This window comes from Podarcis gaigeae (assembly GCF_964106915.1).
Source record: "Podarcis gaigeae genome assembly, chromosome: 5".
Classification (NCBI taxonomy): domain Eukaryota; kingdom Metazoa; phylum Chordata; class Lepidosauria; order Squamata; family Lacertidae; genus Podarcis; species Podarcis gaigeae.
Window position 1 is genome coordinate 13,394,829 of NC_139681.1, and position 13,387 is coordinate 13,408,215.

The 13,387-nt window shown below is 41.9% G+C and overlaps 1 protein-coding gene across 2 annotated transcripts in view; it reads right to left on the reverse strand.

Moving 5' to 3' along the window:
- Nucleotides 1–13,387, reverse strand: part of WDFY4 (WDFY family member 4) — a 184,123-nt gene that overhangs the window by 47,062 nt on the left and 123,674 nt on the right. For both annotated transcript variants that reach the window (XM_083738111.1, XM_083738112.1), the window contains 4 exons: nt 10,895–11,043; nt 6,588–6,708; nt 5,053–5,138; nt 3,659–3,721 (listed from right to left, as the gene is read on the reverse strand). In XM_083738111.1, the coding sequence (XP_083594237.1) occupies nt 3,659–3,721; nt 5,053–5,138; nt 6,588–6,708; nt 10,895–11,043 (419 nt within the window). The remainder of the gene's footprint in view (nt 1–3,658; nt 3,722–5,052; nt 5,139–6,587; nt 6,709–10,894; nt 11,044–13,387) is intronic.

The window sequence follows — 13,387 nt, forward strand, 5'->3', positions numbered from 1 at the left end:
TCTTTTGCATTTAACGTATAGCAGCATACAGGCATGTAGAATCCAACATGTGTAAGTCTGATAACCTGTGCTCTGGATCTCCCTCTTGTTTGTTGCATGGTACACACATCATTGGCTTACATGGTGTGTTGCAAACACATATCATTGGCTTACACACAGTGAACCCTACCATGCAATGGGTACAAGTCACCTTAAAAGAAACTGCTGTCAGGATAGTGAGGGAGAGAGAGGGGGATATATATATATATATATATATAAAACAAACACGCTCAGGCACATATTTTTTAAAAAATACCATAGTGACTTGCTCAAGGCTATTCTATGAACTTTGTAGGGCTTTCTGCACCCAAGCTAAGCACTCTCGCCACAGAATACACGCCAGTTTGGAATGCCCTTGTTTCTGCAATGTTAGCGTTTATACCATATTTACTCGAGTCTAATGCGTACCTTTCTTTTTGGCCAAATCACATTGTGAAAATCGGGGTGCACATTACATTCAATGGCGCATTTACATTTGCCAGCAAATATTTCTCTGGTTTCAAGGTTTTGAAAAGTGAGGTGTGCGCATTAGATTTGATGGCGCATCAGACACGAGTCAATACGGTAGCTAACCTTGGTTTCGTTTAAAAGTAAGGGAAACGCAAAACTGGTTTTGCTTGGTTCTGTCCTCCACAGCAAGGTATGATAAAAAATAACAATTAATGTATTGTCCTTTGGGTGACGTTTTCAAATTGTACTGTGATTTGCGACGTCATGTATTGTTTTTAACATGTTGATAGCTGCCTTGGGAGGAGCAATACCTGCCGAACAATTAAAAAGAATTGGGGAACGAAAGCTGTGAACACACTCCAGTTTGCTCTGCATCCACCGTGCTCCTATGGCTGGTTTGTGAAGACACATACGTACGACAGTCCACATCTCTCCTGTATTTTTTATTTTATTTTTTAGAAATACTGTGTTTTGTTGCATTCCCCCCCCAGATCAGCTTCAACCCAGTTCGAAAACCTAAGCCCTATGGAGACATCCAGATCCCTTTCTCCACCTACTGGCAGGGGGCAGTTTAGGAATACAGCCAACTGTACAATAATCAAATCTAATTCGAAACACAGACACCTCGCTGATTTTTAAGCTGGCAATGTGCCTATGGTTTTAAGGCATAAGCTTCACTGAAATATATTCGCACACTTCCTGTTTTGCGAAGGGCATAAGAAAGCAAAACTACACTCATACCTTGGATCCCAAATGCCTTGTGAGTCGAACGTTTTGGCTCCCGAACGCTGCAGACCCGGAAAGGAGCATTCAGGTTTGCGAACATTCTTTGGAACTCAAACTTCCAATGCAAATTCCATGGCTTCTGATTGGCTGCAGGAGCTTTCTGCAGCCAATCGGAAGCTGTGCCTGGGTTTCCAAGCGTTCTGGAAGTCAAACGGACTTCCGGAACATATTCTGTTCGACTTCCAAGGTACCACTGTATATTATGTTAAAGTGCTTGAAGAGGTTTGTGGAACTCCCCTTTCCCTTGAGAAAGTGCACTAGGCTGATTGAAACTCTTTTGACTTCCCTCAGGACTCCTCGGATATTTTGTTTAAGGAGGAATGTCCCAACTCATTTTAAGTTTTGCTTCAGGCCAAACTTGGGTGGCAACTTGTTGTTGTTGTTTTAAATGAACCTCAAATGCAGTATCAGTTATTATTGGAGACAGTGTGGTATAGTGGTTAGGAGCGATAGACTCGTAATCTGGTGAACCAGGTTCGATTCCCCGCTCCTCCACATACAGCTGCTGGGTGACCTTGAGCCAGTCACACTTCTCTGAAGTCTCTCAGCCTCATTCACCTCACAGAGTGTTTGTTGTGGGAGAGGAAGGGAAAGGAGAATGTTAGCCGCTTTGAGACTCCTTCAGGTAGTGATAAAGCGGGATATCAAATATAAATCCAAACTCTTTAAACTGCTTACGAGACTGCCTTCCTTCCTCATGCCAGTAAAGAGTTGTGGTTGGCCTATTGGTCGCTGCATATGCTGACCACCCGATTTTGAATGTTGCCATTTCTATCAGCTTCTTTTATGGCCTCGGTGCATGTATAATGGAGCTTTGGAGTTTCTATGTTCAGAGCGAACAAGGTCAGGTGTATTACTGCAGGCAAGCGATTCAACTGATCTCGTTCTTCAGCATCAACAATTTAGAAAATAAGTTGGTCTATGAGACAAGCAGAAAGGACCCGAAGATGCTCCAACTAAACAGTGGGGTAGGAGAGCTAGGAAAAAAATGTATCTGGCAACCCATGCGCCCCTTTGGTTTCAGACAGAACATGGGTAAAGGTAAAGGGACCCCTGACCATTAGGTCCAGTCGTGACCAACTCTGGGGTTGCGGCGCTCATCTCGCTTTATTGGCCAAGGGAGTACAGCTTCCGGGTCATGAGGCCAGCATGACTAAGCCGCTTCTGGTGAAACCAGAGCAGCACACAGAAATGCCGTTTACCTTCCCGCTGGAGCGGTACCTATTTATCTACTTGCACTTTGATGTGCTTTCAAACTGCTAGGTTGGCAGGAGCTGGGACCGAGCAACGGGAGCTCACCCAGTCGCAGGGATTCGAACCACCGACCTTCTGATCAGCAAGCCCTAGGCTCTGTGGTTTAACCCACAGCGCCACCTGCATCCCATAGAACATGAGTAGACAAGTCTAAAAACCCCGGAAAACAAATTTCCACAGCCCTCTAGCAGCTATGGTGGCTAGTTTCCCAGAAATTTAGCGTCGATTCTGGAATTGCGCGCTCAATTGTGACCAAACAAAACCTCCTGGTGTATATTTTGCTTTATGAGGTTTCACCTGAGTTCTTTGGGTGAATCAAGGAATATGTACGGTTAATGAGTGTGAAGAAGACTGGGAATGTTTTAAACACTCTGGGAATGCTAAGCAAGAAATAGTGATCAGTGATCAATTCCTTTTCTTGGTAATTTCTTCTTGGAATATTTTTACCTACGTATTATTTCAGTTATTGTAACTCATATCACTGTCACTCATCTTTGAATTAAAAAAATAATGATAAAGGCAAACAAAAAATTACCATTATTATTTATGTTGGAATGGATTACCGTTTCGCTTGTTATATTCACATCCACACAGCAAAGCCATAGCAGAATGAGACAGACTGAGAGGAAGAGTTCAGAAAGCTTTGGTTTCTGGTTGCTGACTGAGTAGAGAGCTGTTTCAATGCTCCTGACACACAAGAGTTGTATTTCTTCTAAAGAAAAGATTCAACTTTCTTTTGCAAGCCTTCACAAACCTCAGTCTTTTCTACCTTCTCACCCACAATCAACCTGCAAATATTTTTTTCTTCTTTTGACTACCGCTAGCTAAAGCGGGGGGGGGGGGGAGAGAAGTCAACACAATCTACTTCACTTTTGTCACTTTTGCAAGTGTTCACTCATAAATCCATTCTGCCCAGTTAATTATACAATTGTATCTACATTTTTTTAATAGATAAAAAGATCCGTACAAAAAATTGCACATGAATAATACGTGTAAACTAATATACACCATATACAATTCCCAGCACACCCTTTGTCAGGTAACAGGGGGCACATTGGTTTAAAATGCTCGCTACAGTTCTAAAAGAGAACGAAAGGCTTATCAGTTAATTAATTAATGCAGTTCTTACCTTATATTAATTGATGCTTCCGTGATGCCTTTCGATTTCAGATTAGGCTTCTTCGAATAAAATCTGAACCGGAATGAAGAAAATACAGCAACAATAGAAAGGGCTGATTCATGCTCAGAAATCATCATTGCTTTAGAAATTAACTTCTAAGGATTCCTGTATATTTTGCCAGCTAAGCCCCAGTGTAGTTCAAACATCAGTTATGTGCTCAAGACAAGCTGCTGATAGGACTGGGAGAACCTTGCAAATACAGTGGCACCTTGGTCTACGAACTTAATCCGTTCCGGAAGTCCGTTCTTAAACCAAAGCGTTCTTAAACCAAGGCGTGCTTTCCCATAGCAGCGCGGGACTCAATTTACAAATGGAACACACTTGACAGGAAGCGGAATATGTTCTGCTTCCAAGGCAAAGTTCACAAACCAAAACACCTACTTCCGGTTTGCAGCATTCTTAATCCAAGTTGTTTATAAACTAAGCTGTTCTTAAACCAGGGTACCACTGCATCTCCTTCAGCTTCTCAGAGTAGAACACACACACACACACACACACACACACACAAATAAAAATCACTTGAATTTCCCTCCACATACAATTATTCCATAACCCCATTTCATTTCCCATACCACATTTTGTGTTAAGATTAGCTTTGTCAAGGCTGAGGAGAAGGGACAACTAGAAGCCACAAACACAGCAGAAATATATGAGCTCATACACCCACATATTATTTGAAGGAAGTTGTTAACAGAATATCTTAGCTGTCCAGCAATAACCTTATTCATTCAATTGTAACTCAAAATATGCTAGCAGGAAAAAAACCAACTGGCTCAGGAAATAATTACATGGAGGGGCAGTTGTTGTTGTTGACGTGTGTGGATTGTGGGATAGTCATTTTTCAGCTATTAGTGCACATGCAAGAGCAGGAAGGATAATTCAACAACGAAATAGGTTTCTGCATGTGGGCTGCCAGGCTGAGTAAAACATTTACACATTTTGCAAATTTGCGCTGCGCAGTGTGGACTACAAATCCCGGAATACAGGACAGGTGGATCCAGGAGAAAAGTACATGCCTTGATATTCTGATAATACGAAAAATATAACCTCATGTTTGTAAGGAGGGATATGGGAAATTGCTTTGCAATATTCAGCTACATTTCCAAGATATTGTGACAGTTTCACCAGCCTTCTTTTTCAACAGGGTAATAACAGTTGTAGGCAAAACTTGTCACAGTGGAGCAAAGCATTCTTGCTCCCAAAGCAAATTGCAGCCCAACAGACTGACAAGAATAATGGCATTGTTGTGTCACTGGGGGAAGTTAGCACAGGATCAGGCAGGAGGGAATGTCCATCAGTGCACTAAAGAGCCTTTGGGAACTTTGAGCTCTCGTGTGAGGTACCTTTTCAGGGTTTTCGTCCTGTCACTGTTGTGGAATACAAGGAATATGGAGTAGCCACTTCTGAAGAAGATTTCCAAAGCAATCTCCTGTGAGAACAAACCAATGGCAGAATGGTGAGATTACAATGGAAAAGGGAATGCATGATCTAAGTAATGCATTGATCTAAGATTGTTGAGTAAGCGGTCCTGCCAGGCTTAGTTCACCTTGGAGAGGAACTAGGTAATAAATGTTTTGTTCCCCCTCCAGTCTACCTGAGAAGCTTGGCATATGAAGAGGCTAAGCTGGTTGCTCCGGCTTAGCACATGGCTCTAACAAGCCACTCTTTCGTTCCTATAATTTAGGAACTTTCACCACTGTAACTAAGTCAAGTTTTACTGCCTGTGCATTTTTTTCCTAATGCTGTATGGGAAAGCACATGAATCTGACCTTTGGAGAGTTTGTGAGTAAACCATTTTTAACTTACCAAATGTGTGGTCTTTCTCTATGCTAAGGAAGTGTCAGAATTCACAAGGGTTTTTAAAGGTCTAACAGCCTATATTTCCATGCTTTACTTTTCTGCATGTTTTGTGATTTTAAATTTCTGCACCACAGAGTACTTGCCCCAAACCTAGACCTTGACATCCAGGGCATTCTCCCTTTTATAACTATTTTTCTTTGCCACCAACAGTAAGGAGTCCTTTGCTCCATCCATCCGGGCAACCCATTTGCTCTCTCCGGTTAGGAACGAATCCAGGTTTCCAGGTCAGATTGTGGTTTTGTTGAGCCAATCTCAGTACTTTAGTTTACTTGTTCAGCTTCTTCTCAAACACCAGCTGCCCGAGGCCCTTCCCTATATTCTTAGGCTTGGAAGAACGCTTGAATAACACCCAAAACATTTTCCTTCAGCCTGAAGAAACCAGGACTGTGTTGCCAAACTTCGGATTCTATTTTTTATCATCTTCAAAATCCACCATTTGTTTCTGTTAAGTTGTGGGTGAACATATCAGATGACACAGCGATTCTTCAAACAGCTCTTGTTTATTCAAAGGCCAGAACAGAACTGAACTGAAGGGTTCAGTCAGCCTGCTTATATAGAGCTCCAGTACAACATAACTGTAACAATTTTCTAAAACTATCCAATCACTGAGCGTCACTTTCGACCCCTTATTTGCATAACTATCTACAGTATCCCCCTGCTGGCCCAGGGTGAGAACTTCAGTACATAACAGTTTCTGTTATTCTATTACCAATGCAAGGTTTCAGTGTGGAATTTCTTTTACAGAGATCGCCAGAAAGGGAAGCACCTAACATCCCCTTCAGCAATGCTTTCCCAAAACTTTGGGGAGGGAAATAGCTCAGATCCCTCCCTACAAATGTCAGCATGACCGCTAGCCAAAGAAGCACTCACAGCCCATGCATGCTTACAATTCCCCCCTCCATTTTCTTTTCTGATTGTACAGCTATATTTCTTGGACCCGCAAGGCCATATATTGCGGCTGCATATTGTCAGATATCCTGTACCAAAGGAAAGGTCCTTGCTAACAGCTGGTTCCTACCTGTAGAAGAAAGCACATTGGATGGATCTCTTTAATGTCACTGTAGGAATGGCAGGAACATGTAGCCTGTCCTGTGGCTGGGTCTTTGTCACACAAGCTATGAATGAATGTATCATCGATGCTAGAAGGAAAACAGGAAATACGATATCTTTATTGTCATTGTCCCATGCAGAACAATGAAGTTGAAAAACTACATAAAACTACCACAAAACTACATAAAAACTACATAAAACTAAATAAAAATTACATGAAACATTCAAAAACCCCTAAAAACTCTAAAACCCCATTTTAAAATACACTATACTATAGAGACCCCTTATGCTGCGTTTAGAACCAGAATTGCATTTGCGTAGAAACTGTTTCTCAGGCGGCTAGTCCTGGCCTTCTTCCAGAAGGCAGAAGCTGAAAGAGATCATTTCCGGGGTGCGTACTATCCTGCGCTATCTCTGCCGCTTTCTTATGGCACCTGGCAGCATAGATTTGATCTAAGGTGGGAAGAGTGCACCCAATTATTCTCTCTGCAGTCTTTACAACCCTGGATAGCATTGTTTTTCCCCTGGCCGTGCAGCTCCCAAACCACACACATAGACCATAAGTTAATACGCTCTCCACAGTGCAATGGACATTAATCAAGGACTACAGCATTGACTTGTCGTCCTTAACAGGAACATTGGAGTGTTCCTCTTGTTTCTCTGCTCCTCTTCTGTACACAATCAACAATCATGTTGGATTGGCTTTGCAAAACAAGCTAACCTGTTGCCCCCCCAAAATCAGAAGTAATTTGGCTTTTTTTCTGAGCCAATCTATCTTGTAAAAGATGTCGCCCAGCCCCCTACCTCCAGTCAGCCCCGTTCACTTCCAGCTCAACCAAGCTTCTTCTCCTTAGCAACAGCTGCCGCCCTATGGCAGTGCCACAGGGAATGAGGAGGTCTTTTCCCCCTCTCTCTGGTGCCAGGGCATAAGGTTCTTGCTGCCCTTGGAAAGTTAGCCAAACCTTGGGGAAATTACATTTCTCAAGGTATTGGAGCCTTATGGATTAAAGGTTAAGCTGGGAATTCTCCCCTGATTACCGTATTTTTTGCTCCATAAGACGCAGTTTTTTCCTTTTAAAAAGTAAGGGGAAATGTGAGTGCGTCTTATGGAGCGAATGGCGCTGCCAGAGAGGGAGAGCTGCGCAGCACCCCTTCAGCGAAGTGCCTCTCCTGTGAAGCAGGAGGAGGAGGAGAAGGGGCTTTAGCCGCACGAAGCCTTTTGAGGGCAGGGGGAGCCTTCATCCCGCTGCCCTGAAGAGGCTTTGCGTGGCTATCCCAGAAGCCAGATCCCTCTTGCTGTTCTGGCTTCTGGGATTCAGAATATTTTTTTCTTGTTTTCCTCCTCCAAAAACAGGCACGCCTTATGGTCTGGTGTGTCTTATAGAGCGAAAAATACGGTAATTAGATTTTAAAAAACAGAAGAGAAGAATTTGCAGGCTCCAAGTGCCTGGTTTTTTTGGGGGGGCAGGAATGGCCAACTCCCAAGAGACTGTGATCTAAAAACTGGCAGTGATCTACCCCCTTTTGGGGGGTTCAGGTCACAGTTGTTGAGCTTTTTTAGGAAGGAGAAAAGTGTTGTGGGTGAACATATCAGACGACACAGTGATTCTTCAAACTGCTTTTATTCACAGGCCAGAACAGAACTGAACTGAAGGGTCCAGCCAGCCTGCTTATATAGAGCTTCACTAGAACGCAACAGTAACCATTTTCTGTAACTATCCAATCACTGAACGTCACTTTCAATCCCTTATTTGCATATGTGGACCTGAGTGAAAACTATCTACAGTATCCCCCTGGTGGCCCAAAGCGAGACCTTCAGTACATAACAAAAAGCCCCATTTTTTTAGAATTCAAACCTCAGCTCAAGGGAGAAAGGGGAACAGCCACTCACCAGGAAATCACTGGAAAAATAAGCAGCCTCACTGAGTAAACTCCATCTTCTGTTCTGCAAATCGTGCAACAATGGAGGATGGGGCAGGATTCTGTTTTACTAATGCTAAGGAAAGGGACCCAGAGATCGACTGCGATCTCCCAAAAGCTCCCAGGCATCTACCAGTAGATAGCTATCGACCTGTTGGACACCCCTGTTTTGGGGGGTGACCATTTAAATGCATTTAACTTGAAATTTGCATACAGGCCTGACCCCTGCCAGTATCTCCAAGCCTTTATTACTCTTTGTCTCTATGTGCATTTTACTTCAGAGTTGAAGTGTGAAAATTCACATTTGAATGGAATGCTCGAAAGCAAAGCAATTCAAAATTCAGACGGAACCTTTAATTTTTTTAAAATTCCACTTTGAGGAAGTGTCGGGGGGGGGGTTGTTGTTTGTATTTATCAAGTCTCCCAAATATGTCTCGCATGGAACACATACAAGCAAGCGTCTGCCCAAAGAAGAAGAGTTTGAAGAGTTTGGATTTGATATCCTGCTTTATCACTACCCTAAGGAGTCTCAAAGTGGCTAACATTCTCCTTCCCCTTCCTTCCCCACAGCAAACACTCTGTGAGGTGAGTGGGGCTGAGAGACTTCAGAGAAGTGTGACTGGCCCAAGGTCACCCAGCAGCTGCATGTGGAGGAGCGGAGACTCGAACCCGGTTCCCCAGATTACGAGACTACCGCTCTTAACCACTACACCATGCTGGCTCTCGGATGCTACACAAACAAAAGGAAGACTGAGTGAGGGGAAGACTATAGCTAAAGAAAGAAGCTCAAAGCAGAAATACACACAGGCCAGAGGTCACCAACCATTTTGGAGTAGTGGGTACGTTTTGAATTTTGAGGGTTTATTTCTAAGAAGGCTAGAGACTAACTTTCTGTTTTAAAACGAAAGCTTGACATCTGTGGCTGCAGTGGAAGTCTTCATAGCACCAGTGGGTACTGGTTGGCAATTCCCCAAACAGGCAAACATAACTGCAACAGTAAAGGTTTCTTAGGAGCAAAAAGTAAGGACAGATAATCACAGGTACAAAATAAGCTACAGAAAAGCAGAGGAGAACAGGGGTGTAAATGCAGAAATCTGGGGGAGTGCTGTAGACAGGAACCGGAAGAAAAATCCAACAGAGCAGCTTGTTTTGAAAGAGAGGAAACCTTTTCTGTGGAAGCACTTTAAGCAGACGACAGCAAGCAATATGCCAATATGGGTCCCTGTGTCTGTTGGCGTTGAATTGGGATTTGATCAGGATATAGATGCAACCATTTTATGACACTTCAAAAAGGGCATGTTTTGCCAAGGGCTGTTGTTTTATAGCAGTTGGATTCCCCAGCTTTGTGGGAAGGAGCTGATCTTGATAATAATTTTTATTAGATTTCAATTGCAATCCAACAATAGCCTCATTATAACAATACCAATTTATAATACAATTTTAATAGCCAAGAAATGGAAAAATTACCAGCTGTGGAAGAATGGCAGATGAAATTGATGGAATATATGGAGTTGGCTGACCTTACTGGAAGAATCCGTGACCAGAAAGAAGAGGAATACCAAGAAGAGTGGAAGAAATTTAAAAACTATTTGAATAAATATTGTAATATTAAAAATTAGAAATTACTTGAAAGTACCCAATAGACCTAGGATTATATTAGGAGTTAGTTAAATAAATGAGATCTAGAACTTTAAGAAAAGTTAAGAAATTTGATTTTAATTGGGATATTGTGTTTTAATAATGATATTAGAAAACTGCTACATTCAAATACAAGGAAATTCAGATGGGAGGAGCCAGAGGAAGTAAAAGAACATGTTTATGAGGTTAGAAGTTCAAATAAGCAATTAATTTGTGTTGTCTAGGTGTTTGTTGTTATGTTTGTTATTTTATTTTTTTGCTTATATTTGTGATTTTGTTTCTTTTTTCCTTGTTGTAGTATGTGTCATAATTGTAAGAAACTTAATAAAAATTATTTAAAACAACAACAACAATTTATAATACAATTACTAATACCAATCATTCAAGTACCAAATTATCTCATTTAGATAAGGTGGCCCCTCGCATGCTAGAATGGATGGTTTGATTATTTTCTTTATTTCTGCGTTCCAAAATCTTATTAATTTCAATCACATTCCGGTCATCATAATAACTCCTTATACAACAACTGCAATATTAATAACTCCTATTCGTTTTGACACATTAAATGATTCATAGAACTACAAGTGAGGTGCTCAAACGATATCCTTGTTCTTCCTGTGTGTGGCAATTATTCTGTCCGCGGTGTTTCTTCCTGTCTTTGTAAAATGTTATGTCTATCTTGATAGAGGAGCTGATCTTGGGGACGAAAGAACTCACCTGGTTATGCAGTGTTTTGTGCAGTAAACTTCCCCCAGCGGGGACACAGTGAAATTCTTGCAGATGTAGAAATGTTCTTGGCCAAAGAGAAGAACTCCTTCCAACACAATGTGTCCCTGAACGACCACCACCGATTGCCTGCATGTAATCTAAAGAGGGAAGCAGGCAGCGCATATTACCAACAAAACAGTGGCCACCATTTGCATATTCTTAAGCATTTCACGGGTGAAAGGAAGTACACCTGTCTGTGCCAATCCTGAATGTACTGGATTTGTGACCATCATGCTCATTTGCCTTCAGGAGCAGTAAAGCTCTGCTGAATGAAATACAACTGCCTCTGGTCTATTTTTTGGGAATCCTGCAACGTGTTTTTACTCTGCTAACTATACATTGGAATCTGCTCTGGATCAATATTGAGTAGAATTCCATGACGGATGAAGGGATCTCGTAGGACTTTTCCAGAACATATCTAGGGACGTGGGTGGCACTGTGGTCTAAACCACAGAGCCCAGGGCTTGCCGATCAGAAGGTTGGCGGTTCGAATCCCCGCGACGGGGTGAGCTCCCATTGCTCGGTCCCTGCTCCTGCCCACCTAGCAGTTTGAAAGCACGTCAAGTGCATATTAGATAAATAGGTGCCGCTCCAGTGGGAAGGTAAATGGCATTTCTGTGAGGTGCTTTGGTTCGCCAGAAGCGGCTTAGTCATGCTGGTCACATTATACGGAAGCTGTCTGCGGGCAAATGCTGGCTCCTTCGCCCTATAAAGCGAGATGAGCGCCGCAACCCCAGAGTCATGTGCGACTGGACTTAATGGTCAGGGTACCTTTACCTTTACCTTAGAACATATCTAGCACTTGAGTCCTTGCAGGACTGGAATCCTGCACAACCAACTTGGCAGTTCTCAAGCCGTATTGAATTGACTCAACTGAAGCAAAGTCTTTCCATCAATGAACACATTCACAGTCTCAATCATTCTCTCTCTCTCTCTCCCAACAAGCATCAAAGCTCGGACACAAATGAGGTAGTTTTATAAAGGTGCCCCCAGGGAAAATAGTGTTGTTACCTAATGAAGCAGCGGAGAGCCTGAAATTAACATAGATTAACTAAACTTGCCTTTTCTCAGAGCAGAACACAGAACAAGTTCATTGGTTACTAGAATAATTATTCAGTGATGCAAAGGTGACATGAAATAATTGAATAATTACCTCCAAAGATATTTCTCGGGGCAATGAGCAACGGATTGCTCAATTCACTCAGGGATGCAAAAAAGAAAGGATTTAAGTGACATACGTCGGATATTAAAGACATGTCCTAATTTTGTTGGTACAAGATTATATACAGTTTCAGTATATAATTGAAAATAGGCTGCTTTCAGATGGGTGGCAATTAGTATTAGCCAATCATTGCTCTTCGTTTGTAAATTCCAAGCAGAACTGAAACTGTCTTTCTACTCACTATCTGGAATATAACATTTTTTCTATGAGTGCATCCTACTACGCTCCACCCACATAGGTGGGGGTGGAGCCATTAGTAGCAGGACACACCCCCTCATGGTGTCATTTTATGAACTTGGTTTTTAATAAGTCAGTCTTTCAATTAAAACAAAAATGCTTTTCGCAGCTGTATTTTGTTAATGAAAGAGATTTGTAGTGTTATTATACCATAAGACTATTGAGTTAATCTTGGGTAAAGAATGATATCCTTTCCCCCCCCCCCCTTGCAAAAAACCCAACCTTTGCATTCATTGCCATTGTAGAAACATGGTTAATGGCAGTAGCCAGAAAGGTTTTTTAAAATGTATTTTTAAAAGTTTGACATTATGGAGTTTTATATGTAACTTTCATTTAAATTTACATATATAACTGGAAAAGTGCATCAGTTCTAATTAGAAATTAGTTACTGCTGGGAATAGACACTTTCAGGATCTTTACTTATGCATATTAATTATTTTGTGCTGGTGTAATATGTACATACAGTGGTACCTCAGGTTAAGTACTTAATTTGTTCCGGAGGTCCGTTCTTAACCTGAAACTGTTCTTAACCTGAAGCACCACTTTAGCTAATGGGGCCTCCTGCTGCCGCCGCACCACCGGAGCACGATTTCTCTTCTCATCCTGAAGCAAAGTTCTTAACCTGAGGTAATATTTCTGGGTTAGCGGGGTCTGTAACCTGAAGCGTATGTAACCTGAAGTGTATGTAACCCGAGGTACCACTGTAATGCCTGGTCTCAGTTAAATATTCAAGCAGTGATTCATACCAACTGAAGTTTCTGGAACATTTTTGAAAGCAGTTCCACACAAAACACTGGGTGAGTTTTTATGATTTGACTTTAGCTTGGAAATAACACAATCTCAATATATTCCTCGATCTTGACTGGGCAAACAATGTAGTTCTTATTTCCCACCCCTCCTTTATCTTTCCCGTTCAATCGGTCTCCAGATACTTTGCTTTTCTTCTGCTAATTCCTTCTATGGGAAAGAGGGAGTAATTTTCC